The 26359-nt window shown below is 49.8% G+C and overlaps 4 protein-coding genes and 1 long non-coding RNA gene across 10 annotated transcripts; 3 read left to right on the top strand and 2 right to left on the bottom strand.

Moving 5' to 3' along the window:
- Nucleotides 1-60: 60 nt before the first annotated feature.
- On the bottom strand, nt 61-10632 carry LOC120908608 (regulator of gene activity). Of its 6 annotated transcripts, XM_040319794.1 has the most exons (9): nt 10500-10632; nt 8976-9168; nt 7404-7617; nt 5544-6149; nt 1388-1610; nt 974-1291; nt 678-882; nt 431-595; nt 61-329 (listed from the first exon to the last, which is right to left on the bottom strand). In XM_040319794.1, exons 4-9 carry the CDS (start codon nt 6144-6146, stop codon nt 104-106), a joined length of 1740 nt encoding a protein of 579 aa, XP_040175728.1. In that variant the 5' UTR covers nt 6147-6149; nt 7404-7617; nt 8976-9168; nt 10500-10632; the 3' UTR covers nt 61-103. The 6 variants fall into 6 exon arrangements, with proteins under 6 accessions (XP_040175728.1, XP_040175726.1, XP_040175727.1 ...); XM_040319792.1 differs by lacking the exon at nt 7404-7617; XM_040319793.1 differs by lacking the exon at nt 7404-7617 and having other exon boundaries at nt 8976-9165; nt 10500-10631.
- On the top strand, nt 2387-4764 carry LOC120908609. The gene is made up of 2 exons (XR_005741156.1): nt 2387-4462; nt 4559-4764. It is a non-coding gene; the product is annotated as an uncharacterized LOC120908609 (long non-coding RNA).
- A 339-nt stretch (nt 10633-10971) lies between the features above and the next one.
- Nucleotides 10972-15131, top strand: LOC120902923. Its single transcript, XM_040312020.1, has 5 exons — nt 10972-11264; nt 11582-11745; nt 11818-13398; nt 13467-13936; nt 14023-15131. The coding sequence occupies exons 1-5, from the start codon at nt 11100-11102 to the stop codon at nt 14619-14621; spliced, it is 2979 nt and encodes a 992-aa protein (XP_040167954.1). The 5' UTR covers nt 10972-11099; the 3' UTR covers nt 14622-15131.
- A 123-nt stretch (nt 15132-15254) lies between these two features.
- On the top strand, nt 15255-24286 carry LOC120902931. Its single transcript, XM_040312030.1, has 5 exons — nt 15255-17889; nt 18396-18515; nt 18619-18699; nt 22878-23017; nt 23123-24286. The coding sequence occupies exons 1-5, from the start codon at nt 16234-16236 to the stop codon at nt 23340-23342; spliced, it is 2217 nt and encodes a 738-aa protein (XP_040167964.1). The 5' UTR covers nt 15255-16233; the 3' UTR covers nt 23343-24286.
- A 145-nt stretch (nt 24287-24431) lies between these two features.
- LOC120902941 (cytochrome P450 9b2-like) lies at nt 24432-26358 on the bottom strand. The gene is made up of 3 exons (XM_040312040.1): nt 26262-26358; nt 25896-26172; nt 24432-25822 (listed from the first exon to the last, which is right to left on the bottom strand). The coding sequence occupies exons 2-3, from the start codon at nt 26114-26116 to the stop codon at nt 24520-24522; spliced, it is 1524 nt and encodes a 507-aa protein (XP_040167974.1). The 5' UTR covers nt 26117-26172; nt 26262-26358; the 3' UTR covers nt 24432-24519.
- Between the last annotated feature and the right edge of the window lies 1 nt (nt 26359).

Genomic DNA, 26359 nt, shown 5'->3' with positions numbered 1-26359 from the left:
TACATCGAGCCACACACACGCACAACGTACAGCATCAACGAAAATAAACAAGCGCCGAGGTTTCTGACCGTGATTTTCTGGTTTAATTACAAATTAATAAATATTATACAGGCTGTCCACTCATCGTAACGTAAGCACTTATGTTTGGACATTTATCTAACTTCATTGTATCCACTTGAAATTCTTTTGGCACTCGCCGCCAAGTTTGCGCATCGAAGTAGTAGTACGTGCCACGCTCGGTTGTGCCATTCTTCTCGTACGGTGTCATGCCGGGCACACGGGTTATCCACACCTTCTCCTCCGTATGATATCGCCAATCTCTACTGTGCCTGTGAGTGTGTGTGTGCAAACGGGAAGAAACCAAACAAACAAACAATTAAATGGCGATGCTGCGGATTGGATGCAGGAGAAACGAAGCGCAATGACTTACAGTTCGGCAGCCGCTGCTAATTGCATCATATCACCCACGTTCGTGTAAAATAAATAAAATAATAGATCATCCTTATACTTCTGCAGCGTTAGCTTCGACAGCTTGTCCCTTATTGACATGTTGATCAAATACTCTGGTGGTACGTGGTACTCGATATCCTGAGGCCTGTGCAACAAGACGAAAGCGAAGAAAAACGAATGCAAATTAGAAATGATCACACAAAAACGTTTACAACAAACACACGTACCTCGCGGGCGCATCAGCGAAGGGGCCGCCAAAGCACGGGTACAGGTTTTCCACCGCGGTCAGATTCAAACCCAGCGCCATCAAATCCTGCCCCATCGCTAGCGTCACCAGATTGGGATCCGTTTCCGCCGCCCGGAGGAACGTTAGCAGGCCCACCATACCGAACTGGTTGTTCACCATACTGGCAGGGATGTTCGTTACCGTTCCTATTGGTAAGAAAGGCATCGAGAGAAAGAGAGAGATGTTTCAATATGGAACTGTTAAGCTTGGCTCCACATTCTGCTAGCCGAATTATACCATTGGGTGATGTTTGTACGCCTCGCTTCATTGCTCCTTTGTCCATGTTAACGTTGGAATTGCCGGAATCACTCTGCAGGTCCATGCCCATGCCTGCCGCACTGCCCACCTGTCCGCTGCCGCCGGCACCCTTGCCCCCCAAACTGTCCGTGCCGCCGTGATGGTCCGGATGGTGATGGTGGTGCACGCCCTGCAGGCCCTGGCTGGCCGCACCCATCTGGCTTCCTTCGGCGTTCTGCGTGCCGGGCAGCGCTGGAAAGTCTTCGTTCGACATCGTAAACGCAATCTGTTCGGACGTCGGTTGTTTTACCATGCCAACTGCGTGTGTGTGTGTGTGTGTGAAGAGATGGTCAGAAATGAGATGTTAAGTATAGTTAGGTAAAACAAAGGGCACACAGTGGGCGTCGCTCTTACCGTACGGTTTACTGCCCGGCGGTTGCAGCGCGTTCGACTGCGGCAGGGATTGATCGTTCTGGCCACCGCGTGCGTTCGTGAGCGAGGGAAATTCGGAGAGATCGAGCAGGGGCGGGGTGCCAGTTTCCGCCGCACTGCCGTCGAACACACCGTGGTAGTTGTTGATGCTATTCCCACTTTGAGATCCGTATCCTCGCGACTGCATGAACGAAACCATATTGGACTGTAAATAGAATCGGAGAGGGAAGAAAACGTTAAATCAGCGTGGGTAAAATACTACATAAAAGATGAAGTGTTGGTGGAAAAAGTGGCACCAGAGCATAGTGCAGAATGAAGACGGTTTGAAATATTGAAGAGGGATTGATATTACACCTGTTAAAGAGCATTAAATCGAACGACGAAAACCAAAGGGGTCCAACACACCACAACATGTGCAACATTGCTTAAAACGTTTTGCTTAAACCATGGTTGATCTTCCAATATCACATAAACAGCATAGAACATTACAGAATTAAAGAATTCACGTTTTAAACCTTACATGTTTCATACACCATGTTACCATTTGATACGCGAATTGTCTAACAATACTTTTTACAATAACAACCAAACGTTTAGTAACCTGAAAGCGCAAAAAGTAAGTGAATGGCTTAAAGAACAATATGAGCTAATTGCGCAAATTATCGCATTATTGCGCAAATAATCTATCTTTGTTTGCACAATCGCTGTTGCACAAGCTGATTTCCTGTCGATCATTTATACTTCAATACCTTTGTTTATTTATTTATTTTTTGTTATTTGATACTAATTACCACTCACGAAATGTTTGCATTTGCCAAATCATCAAAACGAATTATCAACAGAATAATTGACTTAAAAAACCTAAAATTCCGAGGATATTTTGGAAATTTGGAGACCTCAGTATAAACACAGCTCCAATATCCTGGATGTTTTTTGTGTTTAGTACTGTTCTGTAGCGTACTAAACAACCCAACCAGTCATCAGCCTCAGGATGTTTGGCGCCATGCTTCGTGTGCGCGTCATATTTCCGCGGGAAACAGAAGCACAAACGTGTAATTGTGCGTTATCGGTTAATATTAGGTTGATCTAAGCCATCCGCGACGAATTGCACTTACATTGCCTACTGCTGCTGTTGCTGTTGCTGTTACCGTTGATCCTCCACTTCCACCTACTAATCCTCCACCTGCTACACCTCCTACTGCTACACTACCAGCAGCAGCAGCGCTACCTACTCCAATGGTTGCTAAGCTCGATGAACCCGACGACACCGAGGCCGATCTCTGATGGTAGTATCCTTTCTGTGGCATTCCTTTCTGTGACAGCGTGACAGAGCACATGCTTCATCAAACGTACAGACCAAACACATACGCACACACGCACACAACAGCGACACAACAACAATGGGTGCGGGAAAAGCAAAGGAAACAGCAATGCAAGTGCTTCCGGAAGTGGCGGCTTGTCTGGCGATATACCTTCACTAACGCACAAACACTCTCTCACACACACACAAACACACGCAAACCGCGACAGAGCACGGTGCGAGCGGAGACAAACAAAACAGGCTATGTGCGGATCGGATGCTTTGTGCAACACAATGCCAATGGGCCGGCTGCTCCACTGCACACTCACACACACGGCGCAGTGTTTTTCGTCCTAACAAAACTGGCGACAGCTGTCAGTCAGTGAGCGCAGCACAGAAGCAACACCATAAGCGAGGTTATGAGCGCAAGCGCGATCAACAAAAAAAACACGCACGAGGCAGGCGCGTCAACACACGGCTGTTTTCAAGCACACAACACAACTGCGCAGCAGATTAGAGAAGGGAAGCGCGGTTGCTGAATCTTCTACGCGTGCCTTTCTTCTTCGCAATGTGACACACACGCGCTCCCTTTTTTGCACAATGCGATGCAGACCTTATTGGTGGGATTTATTACATTTGCACACGCGTGGTTAAGCACTTTTCTTCCGTTTGTTTTGCTAAGGCAGAGTAGTAGTTGTACAGTGCTGATGCCGTAGTAGCAAGAGTGTTGTTATACCATTCGGTAGAATAGTTGTGCCTGTTGGCGATAAAACGCGTTTAGGGAAAGCTAATCCACGGATGGATTGTTGTTTGGATCGTTGTTATCACACCACACCATATACGGACGCGCACTGAATTAGCGAGTTCAACACAACAGCAACGCATTAATGGCCCTTCAAAGCGGCACGAGGGACAGCGAGACGACACAAACCACCACCACAAACCGACCGTAAGAACATTCCCCAGCGAACTAACAAACACATGGTGGTGCTGCGCGCATCTAATGCGAGTCGAGAGATGAGCGCCGCACACACGAGAGCGGAGAATACATGGACACCGCACGGGGTAACGAAAAACGCTTCATGCGCGGGCGCTTCTCAATACGCACACGCACACAGCGTCATCGTAGCACGTTTAGCTGCGCCAGCGACATTCGGTGCATTCAGTGCATACCACCGACAAAACAAATGCACCCGCTAACGTCCCTAACTAAACGACTGCTACCTATCTACTGCACCGCACACAACCACACGCATGCGGCCATTTCTCTGCCGGATGCTCTCGAGCTAATTCGCGATGCATAAAACAAAACAAAAAGGGCAGATGCGGCACAAGAACCAGAACCACAGCAACATATACGGCGGCCTCGGGAGGTTGAGCGGACGGGGGATAGGGGGTAATAAGTATGCTGTGCGCCGTCGCTATGCAAATGTGCAACGCACATATCTTACCCCCCTGGGCTCAGCCGCGAATAAAGGGCCGAGAGGTTGATCACCGGTTGAGTCCGAGTGTTGTGTGGGTCGTACCATTCACCCGCTGTTGCTGGGAAGCGTAGTGTGCGTGTGTCTGTGCCTGTATGTTTGTTGTTTTAAAATACATAAACTGCAGTACCAGCAGCATTAAAAATGCGATCACAGCAATCCACTCTTTTTTGAATTCGTCTATCGCGAAGAAAGATCTTCCAGCGCTTAAGAAAGCGAAATCAAACACAGCTTAAGATCGCGTTGTAAGCCATCGGATCTTGAAAAACAACCAGGGTACGTATATTTGATAACGAAAAACGACCAAAAAAAAAAGTTGCCCGAAACCGCTAGTTGGTAGTGTTTTTGTTTTCGTTTACCCTTACAACGTAGCGCGGCTTTGTAAACAAATTGATATGCAGGCAAAGAACTTCGAATCCTCCTGCAGGGTAATTCCACCAAAAAGCGGTGTGCACCGTTCTACTCATTTGACGATGGATGACGATGGATGGAGTATTTTTAATATGCTTTTTTTTGTATTTACTACCTTATTATAAATAAAGCTGTTTTGTTTGCCCTTGCTGCCTATTATCCTTAAAGATTTCATGAATTTGTGCATTTCGCTAACGGGTAACTTTAAGGTAAACATTAAAACATTGATTTAGTTCTACGTTCTGCGAACTTCTACAACTGGCTTATGCTTCTCCATGTTTGGCGCTACTAACATCCATTCCTAAAGCCACTAATGGAGCCGTGGGCTATATGAGTTGATCCGCACTGTTAAACTTAAAACCTTGATTGAATACTATAACAACAGAATAACAACAAAATGAGCAAAGAAGTGATTTTAATTAGGTACAGAAAATAAGAAGTAAGAGAGACCAATACGATTCCCCGTAGAGTATAAAGAATAAAAGAGAAGGTAAAAAACACACAAACATCATCCCATTAACCAACCAAAACCGAACCAAAACAACCAAACCAAACATATAAAACAGGACATATATAAGGACAATGTAATGGGTACTTTAAATCCCAAAACACACACACACACTCAAGAGGAGCTTGACAAAATAATAAAGAAAAACATGGACTCATGTGTAAACGGCTTATGAACTTGTTGGTAAAATATTGTGTACAACTACACCATCCACGGCGGAGGTTTAGAAATCGTTACTGAAGAATGTTTACTGGTCATGTTACTAGTGAGAATATGTTACTAACGAGTGAGTAATGGCCATAAAAAGACCTTCAAAAACACGGATCGCTTCCTAGACAGTGCCCACACAGTGTGGCGTGTGATGTGCTCTTTGGAGAGGGTCTGTAGAGTGGGTGTGTTGTTGGTTAAATTGATTAAGTTTGCTTCGTCTCCACTTACCATCGATGTGCCGCCCACGCTGGAGAGTATCCTCCGGTCCGGGAAAGCGACCGAACCACTTCCAGCACCGCCACCGCCCCCACCGCCGCGCTGCTGGCCGCCGGCTCCACCGAACAGGGTACTAATTCGGCCCCCTCCCGTTAGCGCATTGCTGGTGGAGGACAGTTGCTGCTGACTACTGTTGGGACCATTGCTAGCGAGCCCCGCACCGCCGCCTGCACCGCCACCGCCGTTCGGTCCGCTCGCGCCGCCCATAACGCCCGAGCCCGCGCCCGGCCGTCCGGGATTGCCACTGCCGGCACCGTTCGCGCTGGGCGAGAGGGGCGCCACCGACGCGGAGGACTGATTGCTTTGCTGCTGCGACGGAGGTGTAGCGTTCTGTCCGAAGGGGCCACCACTGCCGCCGACCACCGAAGGGAACATACCGGACGTTGGGGTAACATGGCCTCCGGCACCGGACAGCGCACTATTGCTGAAGGCTCCGGCGGCACCGCCCACCACGCTACTGTTGCCTCCCCCGCCGCCGCCTCCTCCTCCTCTCCCGCTTAAGGACACACTGCTCGGTATGCTTCTGGGCGGTTGTTGGAAGTTTAAGTTTGCCATACCCTGGACGGTCGAATGTGTTTGAAGGGTTGTGTTTTTTGTTTTGTTTTGTTTTGTGACAACGAAAATTGAAAATTTTTTAGAACAACATCACAAACCAACCGAGTAATTTGGAAGCGTATCAGGTGTATGTGTGTGCGTGTATGGCACGGATTAAACGCGTTCAAGTCATTGTGACAATGCGCAAACCATACGCGAAAACACACGCAATTGGATCAGATAAAGCAATGACGCCATGTCAGCACAGTGACAACAAACAGAGGGTTTGCAGCGTATCAATAAAGGACAGAACGTACGTAAATGCGTACCAAAAGAGAGCACACAGAGTGCGCAATGGTCAATGGAAATATCCGTTTGGGGTTTTCGTTTATGTTTTTGGTGGTTGGTTCGATTTTGGTTCGTTGCGATTGCAAAAGTTATGGGAGACATGGTGGGTTGGCGGTTGTTAGATGGTTCAAATTTACAAAACACCAGCAGCAGTGGCATCACATTGTGGCATCCATCAATCCGGCACAGAAGAAGCGGGACGAATGATGCCATGGTTATGGGGTTTTTGATGGTTTACAATTATTTACGTTAGATGGAAAGAGAAGAAAAAGTAAAACAAACGATTAGTGTGATAAAGCTGCTTATGAGAATAGGTAAAACAGGCGTCAGTAACATTTTCTTGCTGTATGCGTATTATCGATTGGCTTCCGCTTTGCTGATTGCTGCTATTTCCCTTGCCAAATTGCAGCAAAAGCACGCCATTGTACGCCGGTATCGTCTTCGACTGCTTCCAATTGCATGTAAAAGTTGCTGTTATTTTGGCCCACTGTCTTCGGACCGTGGTTGCTTCCCTTCCCTGATTGCTGTCTGTTAGGTTCTATGCTCAACACGAATCCTAAACATCATGCACTGCCCATCCAGCAGCTCTTTGCGCACTTTTCCCACAAGGGTGCGGACGGCGCGAAAATATGTGGGTGAGATTAGTAAGGGCATCATCTCCCACGCTACTAAAGAGCGCCAAAAAAAGGAATCGCCGGTCAAATAGGCCTCATTTTCCGGCAATCCAATCTGCCTATTCCCGTGCTTCTTCGCTGCTCGGCCAGCGATCCCCTTGATTGACGTCAGAAAAGCTCGACTTTTCCTATCATTTTGAATTACAAATTACACAACAAGACACACACACACATACGCACATTGCTCTAATGCTCAGTCCCTAAAACGAAAACAACATCAATCTTAAATGAAGCGGTACAGTGCAAGCCAACCTACCTAGCTGGTGTGGAAACGGTTCATAAAAAAATGTATCCTGAGCGTGTTAAATCCTTTCCTCGTCCCCGCCTTTCCTCTCTCGCAGTGCACACAGTTTTGTTGCTCGTGTGGTATATGTTGCTGTCGTCCCTCGTGTCGTTAAGATGCCACCAATGTGGCCACCAAGAGCTTCCGGGTGTGTGTGTGTGTAGGTATTTGAACAACAGGGCGAACCCTAGGCGTGGAGCGAAATTGTCTTAAAACATGTGAAGCTTGTCCCTCCTTGTCCTTGGTATCCTGCGATGCGATTACTCCGGTGTCCGTTCAACTCGGTTCGATTAGGCGTTGATTTGGCAAACATGACACTTTTACTTCTTCAAAGTGAGAAAAAACTCTCCCCACCAAAACCGCATTCTCTCACAACACAAACCAGGCTTCTTCTTCTTCGTTGGTCTGATGTTGCTCTCGCCATTGAACGGACTGTTACAGGGATGTGTGTGTGTGTATTTTTCGTTCCTTTTTTTTCTTGCCCTTTTGCTTCCTAAGGTTTTTGAGGGAAAATAATCAACCTGTACACCAAACCAAACATGCACACACACACATGCATACACTTTTATGCGTGATTTTCCCGTCAATGCTGTTGTGTGCTTGAGGCCCTTTTCTTCCGTGTCCCTCGCCCGATGTAATGTGAAGCAGGGATGGGACTAACCCCTGACAGTGTGTAAGGGAAGTGATTCGTTCGCCACGGTTTGGTGTTTGGTGTTGGCGCTCACTCATTCCCCGTCATCGAAAAGCAACGACAACAGAACTATGGGAAAATCACACAAAAACCTATGTTGGGCAAATAATTCCTTGACTCACATGCACACACATGCACCCCAAATCGGTACAAACACACAGGCAAATTTGCGAATGTGTACCAGCGCAACAAGAATCCTTGAATCGGTAGCAGCGGCCGGATAGAGAAAGCAGAAGAAACTGCTTCTTCGCTTTACCTTTCTTTGCCAGTCTCTCTTGTGCCGTGAGCATAACCACGCACACAGCTGCAAATGCGAGCGCGCACATAAACACACGCGAGCCCACACGCCTACACACACACACACACCCCACGGAAGCTACGTGAATGTATGCGTGTGTACGCAAGCAGCGGTATGAATTGGAGTCTAATAAAATTGTTATTGTTATTGGTCTTCTTGCCTAATCGTTTTCTCTCGGATGATTATGGTAGTTTTTTGTTGTTGTTATTGCTCGTGATGATGTTAATTCTCTTCCTACATCCAAAACGCTATGCGTTTAACCACTCCTGCCGCACAAACTAGCAAAACTTTGCCGCGAAAATGGGATGCTGGTTTGGGCCAACGCAAAACACACAAACACACAAATACACGACACGACGGAAACGCGGGGCTAACAAACACACCATTCTAATGAAGGGTCGATTAATCGATTGCAATTTTCACCACATATCCCTGCCGCCGCCGCCGCCACCGCTGCCCCCAAGATCGCCTGATGTGGAAGTGGTGGCGGCGGGTAGGATAGAGAATTATTGATTGCTTCGGCGTTAAAAACGCACAGGAAAGTGCCAAAACCAACCTCGTCAAGTCAGAATCCAACCCGTGTGTGTGTGCGTGCACGGTACACTGGTGCCGGAAAGGGAAGGGTTTAACACGTCGGTGTTCGTTGTTATGTTGATATCATGCGCGGCTCCCCACCCTTTCTCTGCCCGATTCCCGATCGCGCCGTGTGTTCGCCGTCAAAGTATGTTTCCACTGGATGTCGTCGCCTGCTGAGAGTGAAATGGGAAGAGAACGAAGAGGGTGATGTTTTGTTTTAGTGGTTTAGAGCTTCCTTTTGGTTTGCTTGCAATCTAGACGCACGGTGGGCATTGGCGGACATGAGAGCACCTCAGAGCGGCCAAACGGTCGAACAAACCGACCGAAAAAGCTTCGTGCGGCGAAGAATCGCGTAACCGCACGTACGGCGAAAATCGAGACACAGCCTTGGACCACCAGGCAATGGCGCTTGTGCGTGTATTTGTGCACTCTTGAGGGTACGTGCACCCTCCGCGCGACGGTACGCAACTCTCGCGTGAACCGGTTTTATGCGTTGATTCGGTGGTTGTGTTCAAAGCGAACAAGAGCACACCCGAAAGCTACGGGTGCTACGGTTTCGAACTCCCTGAAGAGGGGGATGTAGAGCATACATTCCGCCTTGGTGGGTCGAGCAAACGAACTGAATCTTCCGCTCTTGTGACCACACGTGTGCAACATGATTTCAGCTCAATTTATCTGCCCTGCACCTTCCCGACCGGAGTCACAGTTGGCGGTGCCATCTTCACGCCATCCCAGAAAGATGTCCCAGAACAAGTTCGCCTGCCACAGGTAACGCGTTTGGCGCGATAGCGTACTTGCCTTCTGCGCAACCAAACATGGATAAACAAACCCGCTCCTTCGCGTCTTTTCTTCGCTCAAGTAGCAATAGGCCAAAAATAACTATATCCGCGTTGTTTTGTTGTTTCACCACTTTGAAGCAGCAGCAGCAACAGCACACATACACCAGAGGGATGATGATGCGAGGGCATATACAAAAATTATTACAGTAATTTACCACACCGTATAAACAGAGCGCAACTGCATAACAGTATGTGGGGTGGCTCACAGTGTGCTTTGCGCTGTGATCACTGCCTCAAGATTACGTGCACCATCACCCCCCCGAATAGGGGAGAAGAGAGATTCCCCGAGCGGAGCGCGGGGGGACGATAATCAATGTCCTCCATTCATCACGAAAGGACGAAAAAGTGTTTATTTGAATGCACTGAGCGAAGAAGAAGCTGACTCCATGGGCGAATTGTGAAGGCTAATGGTTGTATGCATCGAGTGCTGCTCGAACCATACATACACACACATGCGCACGCACACACACTCACACACACTACATCATACACACGCACGCACGCACACACACAATACGCGATGGAGGTGTATCGCGAAGAAGACAACGAACTCACTGCTGCTAAGAGTGGAGGATCTAGGTATCTAGGTTTCGCTTCGGATGCGCTTTGCACCGCTTGGCCGTGCCGTAATCCGTGCTGGCGACCGACCGGCCGTTAGGGCATACCTTTGCGAACAATTTGCACCAAGTTTTGCGAGCAATTACTACCGAAAAACGTAACACTTCGGACGCGTAAAATGTTGAGAAACTCTTTCCACTTTCAGTAAAGCTCCTCCGTTGACGTTTCGTTGTTGCGAGGACCGTCGCGAAGCTTTCAACGTGGTACCGCCCGACAGCAGCGCCGGTCACGAGGGTTTGACAGCGGAACTCGTCACAAGGCACTATGGGACGAATTTTGTGATCGAAATAATTTTAATCAGTTTTGAATTTAAAAAAAACGAACGAAACAAAGCGTTTCTATAAACATATGGATTATTAAACATTTGTTATCATTTCCTTCCCACCGCAAAACCAACGCTTTCTTCGCATTCTGCAGTTTTTTGTCCGATGTGGGTTATCTACTGTCGAGCTTGGGGAAGCGACAGCTGCTGCTGCTGTCAAAAGCGTATTGCAGGTAGCAACCTGGTACAGACGCACACACTTTGCCCGAAGATTGGTGGTTTGACAGTCGTCTGTTTTTTTCTCGCCTCTTGCCCAGCCGCGTTCCGGATTCCTGTTTTGTGCGGTTCTTGCGCGAGTACGAATGGAAAAACACACGGAAGAAAAATGGCTGATGCGAAAAGATCAACAATAACGATGAACAACAGCAGCAGCGGCGGCGGTAGCGGCAGCAGCAGTAGCAACAGTGGAAGCACCAGCAAATCTCGCAAATCTAAAACCGATCTGATACGCAGCATCGTCGGGTCCTATCTGAAAGCGCGCAACTACAGTGTAAGTCAGCAACGCCAGGAGTGTTGCGGTATTTCGTCCGCGCCCTGCCCGTGCAAACCTGTTTGCGGGGCGAACGGAACACCTTTGGCCGAAGGGAAGCTCGCGATTGGTGCTCGTTCCGTTCCGTGCTGGTAGGGCGGGAAGAGAGTGTGTGTGTGTGAGAGAGAGAGAGAGGCGTACTGAAACCACCGTATATAAGCCTAACCCCAAAAACCCGAGGCCGCTGACCGCTAAAAAATCCCGCGACGCTTGGCGCTTCGCGGGAAGATCATCCCGTCGATACTTTACTAACCGATTTCTTGCCCTTCCGTTGCCAGGTTACCGATCGTTACCGCAAGTCGGATCTCATTCTCACGCAATCAACCGAGCAAATCGTGATGAACACTGCCATCAAAAACGACACATCGATGGTGAACAGTTTTCTGTACTCCAACATCTGCCTAAACACAAACCTAACGCAAGTTGATCAACATTTTGCCAAGTAGGTGTAACCGATGCCGCTTCCAGGGTCCACCGTGATTACCTCTGTTGTTTCTCTCTTCCCCGCTAACAGATTCGCAAAGTTTGTACGAAACCAGCCGGACCCGATTCGCTCGGAGCTGAATGAGATTATCCCACCGCTGCTCTGCCATCTGTACATCGAGATGTTGAAGGGACGCGACTGGCGGCCGGCAGCCGAGTTCCTGCGCAAGCATGCACCGCTGGTGGGCAAAGTGGAACCGTCCGCCGGGCCGCCCGGTTCGTCGCCATTGCTCCTGCTGAATCAGCAGAAAATAAACGGCACCATCGACAGTGCACCGCTAGGAGCGGAGATGGGTCCGTTCGGGCCCGCCGCAGCAGCTGTCCACAGTTCCGCCATCGTTTTCGGGCCGGGGCGGTCGACCGACTCGACACGCGTAGAAACGTACCGAAGGTTGATCCAGAAGCTCTCGCAAATCACCCGGTTTCAGGACTGCGAAAGCGAGCCCCTGTTCGTGCAGTTTCGTTCCTGCCAGACGCAGCTACGGCTCCGTTCCGCGTCCATCGCTGCCATGCGCCAGTATTTGGCGAAATACGGCCACTCTCTCATTCTGCAGACGTTGCGCACCTGGTTCTGCTTCGACACGGCGGATGACAAGAACTTTGTGGACTTCCGGCCCGACATGACGAGTGCCGTCGTACAGGCGGGCTCGATCGAGCGGTCGGCGCCCCGTTCCAGCTCCTCCAATGGTCAGCTGAACGGCACCAGCGTACCGATGGAGGTGGACGAGGGTGCGACACCTGCCCAGCTGCGTCCAGCCGTGGAGCCGGAGTACGATTTTACTGAGCATACGGAGCGTGAAAATGAACGCTACCTATTGCTGAATGGTTTTAATGCACGTTACTTGCGCTACAAACTGCTCGACGCAGAAAACGGAGTGCCCGCCAATGATCGCCTCGGCGGCACGACACTGCTCGGCGAGGACGACGATGAGGATGAGTACGACAGCTGTATGAAAGACACACAGGCGGCGGAGAGCGGGATTGCGGAACAGCAGCAGCAGCAGCAGCAGCAAGATGGCTCGGTCACCGGTGGCGTTGAGATGGACGGAATGTTCCCGCGAATGAGCAGCCAGGAACGGTTGCGACGGTTAAAGGAAAGTGCGGAAAGGCTGTCCGTCTACCAGCGACCGCTGTGCGTGTACAGCCTGGAGAACGTGGGCCATCAGCTGACGAGCGTGGCGATCGATCCCGGCTGCTGCCATGTGGCGAGCGGCTTCGAAGACTCCACCATTATGCTCTGGTCCACCAACCGCAGCACCCAGATGGGCCGGAAACCGTACGCTAGCTGGCGCGACCGGCAGTGCTGCTGGAATGTGACTTCCTGTGATAGTAGGTTTAGTGAATCGGATGAATCCGACGACGAGTACGGGGACGATGGTGCCGATGGTGCGGGCAGGGGCGATGACCACCGTCCGGAGCACAGGATAGCGGGAGAGGATAGACACCGGGACGGGACGTCGCTGCTGGAAGACGGCATCGACAGTATGTTCGATCTGAAGACGCGCAAGGACATCGAGCGTATGAATAAGCTGCTGCCACCGCACAAACGCCGGCTCACGAAACGGGAACGATGGAAGCAATTTCTCGACCACCGTTGCTTAGAAAACACATTGTACGTTTTTATTTGCCTCACCTAAATCAGTGGATCTATAATTTTCCTTTCTTTTTGACCCGATGCAGCTCGGAAACCGGTGGATTGTGTTTGCGCGGGCACGGCAACGCGGTGACGGATCTGCTGTTCTCCGACCACAGCCCACTGCTGGTAAGCGTGGCGCGGGACTGCACCATGCGCGCCTGGACGGGCAGCGATTACACGTGCCGGGCGATATACCGCGGCCACAACCATCCGATCTGGTGTGTGGCGGAAAGTCCCACCGGGCTGTACCTGGCGACCGGGTCGCGCGACACGACGGCCCGCCTGTGGTCTACCGATCGGCGCTTCCCGCTGCAGATGTACGTCGGCCACACGCAGGACGTCGACGCGGTGGCATTCCACCCGAACGGGAACTATCTGGCCACCGGTTCGACCGACCTGTCCGTGCGGCTGTGGTGCGTCACCAGCGGGAAGCTGCTCCGCATCTTTACCGACTGTCGGCAACCGGTGCAGCGGATATGCTTCAGTCCCGATGGGAAATATCTAGCGGCCGGAGGTAAGCACACCCAAATCGCCATTCCTTTGTCTTACTCTTGACTTATCTGTCGCTTTCTGTTTTTTTTTTTTGTTGTTTTGTTGCAGGGGAAGAGAATCGTGTGCGCATCTTCGATCTGACTGCCGGTTCGCAGCTAACCGAGCTGAAGGATCACACAGCGGCCATTACTTGCATCACGTGGAGCACCGACAGTACGCATTTCGTTTCCTCGTGCGCGGACGGAACGATACGGATCTGGGATGCTAAGCGGATGTTGCTTCCGTCCTCCTCCTCGTCGTCCCCTTCGTCGGGTGGTTCTTCCACTACCACTTCCACCAGCAGCAGCAGCAGCAGCAGCACGTCAGTGTTGATGGGCCAAACGCCACTAGCGTCCACGACTGGACGGAGCAACAATGCCGCCACGCTTAACAATGGCACCTCCAATCCAAAGATGAACATCACAGCCAACAACCCACAGCAGGTGGCGGCAGCGGCAGCAGCGTTCGGTGCTGCTGGAGGTGGTAGAAGTGGTACAGGACATCATCAGGGCGATACGGCAGCAGCTTCCGGGCTGCCGCCAGTGGCGGGCACGGGGGCCGCCAGTAGCAATAATCTCCTGCTCGCATACTCAACTGGTTGTCGGCGAATTTATCGACTGCACTACAATAAGCTTAGCGGTGGATTAGCGTGTTTAGGTAGTAGTTAATGAAAGTGAGCGAGGGAAAGATGCAGAGAGAGAGAGAGAGAGAGAGAGAGAGAGAGAGAGAGAGAGAGAGAAAGGGAGAGAGAAAGGGAGAGAGAAAACAAACCTGGAATAAGTATTATTTATTTGAAACTCAGTCCTCCAGTAAGCAGCAGATGCAGACACACGCTCGTGGAATGTGAATAGTAGCGGTAGCGGTAAAAGTAGAAGTAGCAGTAGTAGCAATCGGTCTGTCTGCTAAGATTATGGATTATGAGTGTAGAAAATGACAAAATCCGGTGCATTGTTCAGAGTGAGCAGCTGAAGCGCGTGTGTGTGTGTGTTTGTGTACCCCGCAAGAACAGATTCGTTCTCGCCACCACCACACCGCCGCACAAAACACGCACTGTTTCGTGGGCCCCTTCTCATAATGCTTCTTAAAGGGCAAAGAGGTGGGAGAAAATTAATTGCAAACAATAAAAAAAACAAGTGTAGGCAGGTAAGGAAAGGGCTCGTCAACATGTCCAAACAAAATGTGCGTAGTGTGACATTTCCTTCCCAACACAGCCGAAACCCTGCTTGCGCACAGTCGGAAACAGTGCCGTGCGAACCCTGCACTAGCGCGCTGCAGAGCAGCACACGCTACACGCACACATATGCAGCGAACGATTTTACAGCGCTTTCCTGCACGCTCGGTTACGCGGTGTCGGTCGGGGTCTGCTGGTGTTGCTGCTAGCGCTCTTTGCTGCTGCGAATCGCGAGCCCGCTGTCGGTGTCGGGTTTGGGAAATAAGTTCAAGTGCAGCACACCGTCCTTACGCATTGCACGCAAAATTGTGCGGAACACCCGTACGCCACGGCACGGGGAAGTGTTTTGCCATTGTCGCCCAGTGTACCAGTGTGTGTTAGTGCTACGGGCGGACGGAGCTAGATTAGCGGAGAAGATGAAAGTCATCGAGCAAAAACAGTGCCGCCTGCGGTTGTGCGACGACAATTTGATCCCATAACAGGCTGCGGACATTGTCGGAAATGCGAAACCTCGTCAGCCATGGTGGTAAGCATCAGCAGCAGCAGCAGCAGCCGGTAGGAGCAAAGTGACGGCCATCAGCAGTAAAGTGTACCTCACGGTGTACACACACGCAAGGTCGTTGTCGGTCAAGTTGTGAAATTCCCTTCCATTTCTGGCCAGCAGTTGGCACACGGCGGAGAAAGTGAAAAGTGCGGCAGTAAAGAGAGTGTGTATCCGTGTGTGCGTGTGATTATCGGGTGCAGTAGTGCAACAGAGCGATAGGGCTGAGAGGAAGGGTAGGGGGCGGGAAGGGCATATTGGAAATGTCAAACAAGGCCACACTGCCTGCTTGGATAATCAAAACAATTGCAGGCAAATTCACCAACAACACCAGCAGCCGCCCGTTACCACAGGCAGCTTTCCTCGCGGTGTGTCAGTTTCACTGAGTAAAAGCCATACAAAACAAATATCGATCCAGGAGTGTTGTTTCTCGGTGGTGTACAGCAGAGAAGCATGCGAATGTAGTGTTGCTGTGCGTGTTGTTTTCGAATAGCAAAACCCCCATCTCATCTGCCCCCGTGTGTAGTGTGTGAGTGTGTGTTTGTTTTCGTGCTGGGCCTATGTGGTCATGGATGGTGGATATCCGGGTGCGTTGCAGCAGGGCGGCAGGCCAACGGCAGCAGCAGCAGCAGCACCGACGACTGCGACGGTCGCAACTGCGATGAGCGATCGCTTCGTGCAATATTTGCAGCCCAACCTGCCGCAAAGCGCTCCGACGAGCATGGTCGTACAGCAGCATCGCCACTTTCAGCACCAGTGCCGGATATGTGGGGTGAGCGAGGGGCTGCGGCGGTGCAGCCGCTGCCAGATTGCGTACTACTGCTCCGTCGACCATCAGCGGGTCGACTGGAAGGTGCACAAGCTGGAGTGCCGTTCGATCCATCAGCCCCAGCAACCGTTCGGGATAGTGTGCCCCAGTGCTGGCCAGCAGCAACCGACGCCAGGCCAGCCCGGGAATGTTGTAATGCCAACCGCAGGCACCGCCACCGTGCCGATGAGTGAGGGCAGCTTTTGTGTACGTGCAGAAATGCTAGGTCCGAACGGCAGCACCAATACCACCACGATCGGCGGTGGATTCGTGCCACAAGCGCCGAATGTAAACATCGCCTCGCAACCTTCACTACCACAGACACAGGCTGGCCAGAATGTGGTGACTGCTGCTGCTGCTGCCACTGTTATCGCACCCTCCGCCACTACCCCGCCAGCGCAAACAATAGCATCAACCGTCGTTGGCCCTGCGTTCGGCGGAGGGAGGGGTCTGTTGTTGCCTGCCGCGGCAACATCGGCAGCGACGTGCGCGCGTACGCAGCAGTCGACGATTGCGTCCGATGGCAGCGACAGTGGCGACGAGTTTCTGAACGAGCTCGCAGTTTCCAAGCTATTCCCGATCGATGCACTCGCGTCCGCGGAGGAGCTCGCCGATCTCGACCAGCTCGATGTGGACCACATACTGAACGAGAACAATTTTCTCAACAACATCAACAATCTGAACGTGTTTGACGGTACCGAGCAGCAGCCAGAACCATTGATTCAGCCCGAGTTTGCGGCCACAGACAACGTGAATCAGAACTTTAGTGGCGGTGGGGACGCGTTCCTGAACAACAATAACAATTTTGTGAACAGTTCCGTGTTACTAGTGGGTACTGGCGGTGGTGGGCAGGGCCACGAACAGTTAGGCAACCGATACGGTCAAGAAACAGCAGCAACGATGCAGCTAGCACAGTCGGGTAGTGTGATGTTGCTACAGCAACCGCAGCATCCGCCACAGCAGAAACAGAACCATCTTGAACAGCAACGCACAGCGAAGGCACAGCAGCAGCAGCAGCAACAACAGTTGGCCGCGTTGTTCCGACAAGCCAGTGGTGCGGTGGACGGTAGCCCGGTTCTAGCGAAAGTGGATGTGACGAACAGTGATGCAGCTAGTGCGCTGCTATTGGGCGGCAAGCAGGACAATCGAAAGGGACGGACCGTGCAGGCGAACGGGGCACCGGGAGCAAATGTAACGCTGGGCATACCGACGGGTGTGAGCGGGCCAGTGAGTGCGGGCGTACTAGAGCCTTGTCCGTTCGATTTCGACAGTGATAGTTTGGACGAAGCGTGCCGGAGCTTGATCCGGGATATGAACGAGTACGGTGTCTGTGTGCTGGACAATTTCCTTGGCCAGGAGCGGGGCCAGCAAGTGCTGGACGAGGTGACCGGAATGTATTCGTCTGGAGTGTTTCGGGTAAGCAGAACGACGCAGCCGTTATAGCAACGACGTACGAAGTGTTTCTTCCAGTGTAGCACCATTTTTATGATTAGTTTTAACGGACTTTTAATTTACTAAGTACACATTCAAGGCAAAAAGGCCATTTCTTGTTTCGTTTGCTTTTGCCAACCACATACGTTCGAATGCCTCCTCTGTTTGCTTCAACCTTATCACACACCCTTTTTTGCAATCTGATTTTGCTTTGGATTATTTTTGCAACATATGGCATAGCCGAAGGATAAATATGTCTCTGTGCTGTGCTTTCTTATCTTATCATCAATTTTATGCTGCTTCGCCGAAGCGCAGTTTCTTTTCCTTTCATATGACGGTGCTATTTGCAAAAGCAGGGCGACGGAGTAGGCTGGCAGGGCACGTACCCTATATTCGGCAGTAGAATTACAGTTGTCCCACAAGCTTCGTTTTCAGCCCCTTCAGCTAGTCGTTTTCAAACCCTATAATCTCGTGCATTTTTTCTTTTACAGGACGGCCAGCTAGTGTCGAACCGAGGCGCTAACAATTTACGCCATATACGAGGAGACAAAATCACGTGGATAGGCGGCAAGGAACCGGGATGCAGCAGTATCGGCTACCTTATCAATTGTGTAAGTGTATGCACCGTCGGCAAGCCGCTTCAAAAGCGATATGTATGTGTCCCTAACCTACAAATGCGTTAACAAAACAATCCGCTTATGTTTCTTCTGCCAGGTGGATGCAGTGATTACCAACTGCAAACGGATGGAGAACAACGGCAAACTCGGCCGGTACAACATCAAAGAGCGAACAAAGGTACGTTTTGCTAGTTGTAAAGTAATGCGATTAGTACGCAAATGTGGAATTGATTCGATTGTGAAGAAGAAAACCACACATACGCACTCTCACTCACACACGTGTACACACGGAGCACACGCATTTCCGAGCACGTGCAGCCGAACACGCACCGACACAGCGTTGGTTGGTTTGGTGCGACAAAACTTCCCCAAATTTTGAATGTCGTGCAACAGCATTGTACCGGGAGATGCGTACGTGAGCTCGCACGTGCACACGAAGCAACGCGTCGGCTGTGTGTGTGTGTTTTTACCCTTGTCTTACCCGCTCGCGCTATCTCGCTCGTCTTTCTACACCCTCCAAATAACCTCACGGGTGGCAGTAGCCAGTTCAGCCCTAGCCCTAGACCCGCCAGTTCGTTGGCCCAGGTTATGGTACCGACTGTTGGTTTCTCATCTCTTTGCCTTGGCTTTTTTCCCTGTTTCGCTTCGCTTTCGGGCACCGGGATTAACGTCTCGTTTCGGTCGCTCTGCAGGTTCAGGGACTACTTGGAGCCCAAGTGGCCTACGTGCCCTTTTTGCAATGTCGAGCGAGCCATTCTGTCTACCTCGGCACAGCCTCCTCTTCGGTGGGTTGAGTTCAGCGCGTGCGTTTGGTTCTGGAGTGGGCTTCTTACTGCTCTCTCGCTCGCTCTCACACTCTCTTTCTTAGCTTAGTGATATTATCGAACCCATCTGTTTGCATTTCCTTTTCCGCCTTACTGTTTTTTTTTGTTCATTCTTTCATTCCACAACGCCCTCTCCCCTGTACCGAGCAATGTCAATGAAAGACCTTGGAGTATCATCAGTTACCGCGAAATGTAAACTTTAACGGCTGGTTCGTTCTGATCGGGTGGCAAATGCGTATGACCGAATGGTCACGTACATCCCAAACCGGCAATTGGACATTAACCGCATTCAGGGCCATTCATCAGCGCGCCAAGGCTGCACTTTCACACCTCATTTACCCAGGGCTGGGCGGCTGTCGGAAGGCGGGGGGGGGGGAGTGACACAATCGAATGCAGCCCATGACAGTCTTATCTTTTGCCACGCTTATTCCAGAATTGTGTCGGTTGTGTGTTTGCGATAGAGCCATTTTGCGTGATAATAATTTAACCATCCACCACCATAACCATCAGCCGTTTTGACGGCCACCCCAACTTGTCAACTTGTTTGCTTAGCAAACAGCACTTCAAAGTTCCTCGAATCCACGAGTCGTAGAATCATCATAGGTGTAGTGTTCTCTTAACCCCCTTCGGTCATCCTCTGGTGTGTATGCCCATGGGGACAGCTGTGTTCATTCATCTGCGGTCCGTACCAGTGACTTGCGCAAACTTTTAATCGTATTTATTCAAATCATTTACACTGACTCGATTCGCCAGTGTGCAGTATGTGGGATCAGATTCTTGGAAATGGTATCTGCCCTTCTAGCACTTCTTCCGATATTGCTTCTCCCACAACACCCCCACCGACTCGCCACATCCGGTCTATTTGATTGGTGCAATGAAATCATCTTTTAAAAGCAAACGGCGCGATAGATAGACTTATTTGTTTTATTGTTTGTTTTGAATGGTGCAATCTTCAATCTTCAATCGCAGCTTCATAATCCCGATCGCGGGAGACAATTTCCCACAATCACTGAAACGTGATTGATGACACACCATACGCAGAGAGACAGAGAGAGTCCCACACACGGGGTTGGGGTGGGATGTAGTATCAAAAAACCACCAAAAACCATCTAAAAAAAACCACAACCGTCCCGAAAAATAAATCTCGATTAAATGGTTTCTGCGTTTATCGATGCATGGGTTCTCCCTCCATTTTTTTTTGAGGAGGTTGATCCGATTGCGAATGGTCTTTGGTGGTGTCTTTGCGGTGTTAGGAGAAGGATGGTAGTGATTTGACAGAAAAAATCCATTGCATTCCTTCCTTGAATGGGACGGGGGACGTGCACGGACGATAAGGTCGCCTGGGGTCACCTTTCATTCTTCGATATCGGAATCGGGAATTTGTGTAGGGATTAGTAAGCATTAGAGACTTAGACTCGGAGTTAGATGCCACGGTTTCATAGCATTCATTAGTCCCCGCGTTGTAAGTCTGTAGTCCGTGTAGAATGCTCCTCAAGGACGTTTGTTTTTCTACACGGATTGGCAAACTAAGAGTAGAGTAGAGTTGGTATTTGCGTTAGTGGTGGGTCATTATAGTTTAAATCCTTTATTAAATTATGTTTAAAACATCCTTCGCACACGGATTCAAACAAATCCTTCGCATAACAAATCAGCCTGTTTCTCTAATTCCAATTAAATCATTGAAGTGATTTTCAAAAATGATATTAAACGGTAATTTCCTTTGGTGTTTGTTACATGGTTTTCCATGGGTACTCATAGTTGTGGGACACTTCCTCTTTCTTATTGGAAGTGAACTTCATATGTTGGAAATTGGACTCTATGGCATCCTTTTTGGACAGGCTCGTTGAAAATTCGTATTAGATTTGCCAACACGGATGCTAGAGAGTCCAATTCCCATTACGATAAGTTCATTTCTTATAAGATATAGTCAATAAAGTGTCCCACAGCTATGAGAACTCCTGGAAAACCCTGTAAACAGTTTGCCAGGGCTTAAGCGAACAACAAAATTTAATTACTGTCTCTCTAGCCTTTTTTGTCGCTTAGCAGACTCTCGTACGATGCTTTTTTTGTACAGTTTCTACTGGATTACTGATAGAAAAGGGGGTTTTTTATAACGTATTTAATTGCCGATGCAAGGGTTTCCATTCCACCCATTGGTAACGAATCGGATAAGGCTTTTGAATGTACTATCACCTTTATCATCATTATTATCATCATTATCGTCGGGTCAACAAAACATTTCCGGTGAGATACGAATTTGAAAAGTCTTGTTTTATTTTTGTTATTAAACAGTTGTTTCAATGCATTTCTATGCAGGTGATTGACACGAGTTGCGACCAACACTTATCATCATGTGAATCATCTGGTCGGCAAAAAAAGGGACGCACCCCATTCAAAGGGATGAACATTTCTAGGGGAAAAAACGAAACACTTTTAAGCTGCACGCCGTATCCTGGCTCTTTTATCGCTCAATCTTGACGATTGAGGCGCAGTTTGTACTAGTTTGATAGTAAGACGGTAGAGCTTTGCACCGGATTTCCTTTTATTATCGTCGTCTAAGCTACGGTTGGGCCCGCTAATGCTCACTGCCAACCTGATTGTTTACGTTCTACGGCTGTACGGCCAGCACACCGCCACTTGCAATTAATCAGCGCCTGCTGCGATCGGCTTTCTATCAGCACACCTTTCTTTCTTTTGTGCGCTCGTTTTTTTTTTGTTTTCTTCTTGCGCTCTACTCACTCGTATAATGACGCGTTCTGTCCCTTCTTCGCGGTAACTGATAATGGCCCGGTGGTGTACGCAGGTGCAACCGACACTAAACGCGCACAAATACCATGCTACGAACGAACGCGCGCACACACATTTCCACCTCTATGGTGGCCACCACTAAGAAGAGGCGAGAAGAGGGTAGACAGTGTGGATATTTGCGCAACGCGTGCGCAAAGCTTCGGCGCACCTTGTTGACCAGGGAGCAGAGCCGTCCCGAGTTTGTCACGTACGCCAATCCGGGGATATTATGATGGGTAGTCGGAATTTCGGACCGAAGTGGTGGCAAACGGCCCCTGGGTGTGGAGACGCATTTGATGCAAACTTTTTTCGTGTTTTGTCTGTCGAGAGATTGGAAAAGAAATCATTCGCTCACCGTTACTTGAACTTTGACTCGGGGAGAATGCAAATTATGCAAAAATGGCATACATAATTACAACTATCGTAACTCAACAACAGCTCAAGTTGGATTGCAATGGGCGTATGAAATTGTATGCCTTTTAGTTATTAAAATTGAGTAAATTCCCTGTTCTGATTGAAGGTTTTGCGGGCAGGAATTTGGCACCGTTGATAGCACCACCAAACGAGGACGAGATAACGGCTTATCGAACGATATGCGTTCGAGTGTGACAAGGATTAATGTGGTGCGATGTATAATTGCATTCCTGTCGCGTTAGAAAGAAAAAGCGGAATTTATTTAAACTAAAGTACATTACATCGCATGAAACGCACTAAAATATATGCTTTCTCCTTTCTTTGACTATAGGCCATGGTAGCATGTTATCCTGGTTCCGGTTCGCACTACGTGAAGCACGTCGACAATCCCAACCGTGACGGGCGCTGCATTACCGCCATCTACTATCTCAATCTCGACTGGGACGTGCGGAAAAGTGGCGGTCTGTTAAGGTACTATTATACGCCGCGTTTCGTTTGTTCGTCGTCCATTACACAACACACGTGTATGTGTCTAACTGTCCATTTTGGTTTGCTTGTTTGTTTGTTTGTTTGTAGGATTTTCCCCGAGGGATGCAACGATCGGGTGGCTGACATCGAGCCCATCTTTGATCGCATTCTGTTCTTCTGGTCCGACCGGCGGAACCCGCACGAGGTGCAGCCGGCCCACCGCACCCGGTACGCCATCACGCTCTGGTATCTCGATGCGGAGGAGCGCGAGTCGGCCCGGTTGCGCTACCAGCGGGACTGCGAGAATCGCTTTAACAGCAAGGCCTAGTCGGAGTCGGGTCTCGGGTCGAAAGAGGAGCGAGAGCACACGTGCAAAGGGAGGTGCAAGAGGGAAAGAGCGTTCAGCCAGACCAGACAGATGGACAGGGACAGGAGGATCGGTCGTTTGTGGTTTACTGGATCCGTTCCCGGTGATGCGCGGGTGCTCTCGCGTTCGTACCAAATCGAATAATTTATTAGCAAAAAGCAAAACCTTGTTATCCAAATGTGATATAACTATACGTGTGGGTGTGTATGTGTGTGTGAGTGTGCATGAGGTTTAGTGGACAGAATTTACGTACAGTGTTTTACGTACTTGCACACATTGTGCGTTAAAATACAATGAGAGCAGTATGCATTAGAATGGTAGAGAAAGTAAGTAAGATAAAGCAACGACCGAGCAGCCTAGGCCAAGGAGAGGAGGTGAATATGTTTTGCAAACGTATTTGCAGTGTAAATAGCAGCAGATGGGCAAATGTACAGGAGCACTAAACACTGAGAGAGAATGAGAGGACATCTTTTCGATGTGCAGCGGGATGTCAGTGATGATCGGATATTGGTTTACGGCAATGTTGATCGGTTTCATTAGCTAGCAAAATTGTTTAAATGTTTTTTCCCCGCGGGTACTTTTTACGTGCTTGGCGCAGGGCAACGAAAAGAAGATCGAAAACAAGCAGGAGTAATTGGCGGAATTTGGCTGCTACACTGTAGAAAAGGTTTGTTTGTATTGTACTTGTACTAATGCATAAGGAATGGGGTGAAAGGAGCATCATACATCTTGTACGAATGAACGGGAACGGGAAATAGTGGGAAACAAAAACAAATATACACAAACACACACACACACACTCCCACATACCCACATACACATAAGTCCCTGACCGAAGAGTAAGAAGAACGTTTGTGAAGTAATTTGTATCTGCTACACAATATTAGATAGCTTGCAAAACTATAGCTTGTTGTGTTTCTTTATTTATAAGATTAACTGTTTGTGTGCATCACCTTTTGATTGTTGGTCTAAGTAGTGGTGCGTTACTATGGCAACGCAAATATTATAAAATCGGTTGTCATCGTGGCGGACTAGAATCAACACACAATATGGACACTTCTTGTACGTTACATTCTATTTGGCAATGGGTTAAAACATATTCGTAAATACTGTCAGTGCTCGGCAGTGGAAGGAACGTTTACAGTCGCGGCTCCAGCCGTATCCAGAAACCATCGCGTGCTTCCAGCGACGAGGCAGACTCGATCAGTTGCAGCGGTTCCGGCGTACGCTCTCCGGGCTGTAGCTTGAACCGTTGCAGCAGTGCCACCAGTGTCGCCTTTACCATCAGCTTCACAAACTCCTGGCCCAGGCAGCCGCGCCCAATGCCGAACGGAATGAACGTGCTCGGCTGGGCAGCATTGATTACGTCCTTCCCCACGAACCGCTCCGGGCTGAAGCGTTCCGGCTCGGGGAAGTAATCGCCGCTTCGATGCAGTGCCCAAACCGACACGTAAAGCTTATCACCCACCTTTAGCGGAATCGCCGCCCGGTCCCCATTCTCGGTCGCCGGAATGGTGAATGGTTTGGTGCATTCTCGAACCAGCAGTGGATGGGACGGCCACTTGCGCAGCGTTTCCAGCACGATCGCTTCGAGGTAGGGAAGCGTACGGATGCTTTCAAACGGTGGCACACCGGTGGCGCTTCCGGTGGTCAGCCCATTGTGGTGCATTTCCTCGTACAGCTTCCGCTGGACGTCCGGGTTTTGGGCCAGCTCGTAGACAGCAAAGGACAGCAGGTTCAGTGTCGGTTCGAATCCCTTGGTGAAAAACATGGCACACTGCGCGGAAAGCTGTTCGTCGGTTAGCTGCTCGGATGGTTTCATCTTTCCATTCGCCTGACGAAGATAGCGCGCCACGGAATGGAGGTTGGGTGCCGAAGCTCCCGTATGGTATTGTTTAACTAGATAATCCATCTCCTCTCGGTCGGTAAACTGTACGCCCACGGTGCGCATAAACCCGGGCATCAGGTAGAATGCCATCGTTTTGATCACCTGCACCGGATTCGTCCCGTACGCCATTCCGCTCGCCACGGCACAGAACCGATCCGTGTCGTCCTCGAATGTGTTGAGCTCCTTGCCGAAAGCGATACCGGCAAACAGGTTGAGCGTGTGCTTCACGAAAATGGCCTTCAATTCCAGCTCAAGCTCCACACGTGACGCAATGAAATCGACCAACGCTGCGCAACACCTTCGCGTGGTCACATCCATCGAGCAGGGAACTTTCGGGGTGCGGAAAATGGGCGAAAGAAAGGAGGCCATCTTGGTGGTCTTTTCCGCACCCTTGACGAGATGCAGCTGGCAGCCGAGGAAGCGATCCTTCTCTTCGTCCAGAAAGTAGCCATGGCTTTCAAAATGACTCATGTTCGGCTGCAGCAGCTGACGTATTAGGGCCGGATCGCGCACATACAATGCCGGCGTCATGTAGTTGAAGAAACCGAACAATCTGCAAATGTTTCGTTGTGAGTCAATGTGAAGGGCAGTGTTCCTGAGATGACAAACGACCTAAGCTGACTTACCCATGGTTAGAAAACTTGCGATAGAACTGCTCCAGCTTCTCCATCGTCGTTAGCTTGCCGCTAAGCACATCGTCCAGGTTGCCGTACAGGAAGTGTGGTCTTTCGAACGGAACGCGCAACAGTCGGAAGTACGAGCGATGGCGGGTCAGCAGCTTGTAGGTGAAGAATCCGAGCAGCGTTACAAGGATGAAAGTAAACCAGTACAGATCTTCCTGATTCATCGTGTCTATGGGTTGGGCTAGCGATCGCGTAGCCTGGTGAATGTTACATAGAACTCCTATTCAAGCAAAGGAAGGTTATAAATCAATTGTGATGCTATTTGTAAGACAATTTCATTGATAAGACACAGAAAAAGCAGCCACTCACGGAGAAATGGTAAGGAAAACGGTCTTGGCGGTCAGCTGATGTCCGGCATGGAGATGTCAACGCCGTTTGATGGTAAACACAACACGAGCAGTGATGCC

This window comes from Anopheles arabiensis, chromosome 2, assembly GCF_016920715.1.
Source record: "Anopheles arabiensis isolate DONGOLA chromosome 2, AaraD3, whole genome shotgun sequence".
Classification (NCBI taxonomy): Eukaryota; Metazoa; Arthropoda; class Insecta; order Diptera; family Culicidae; genus Anopheles; species Anopheles arabiensis.
Note: the sequence above shows the minus strand (reverse complement) of the source record. Positions and strands in the feature narration are given on the sequence as shown.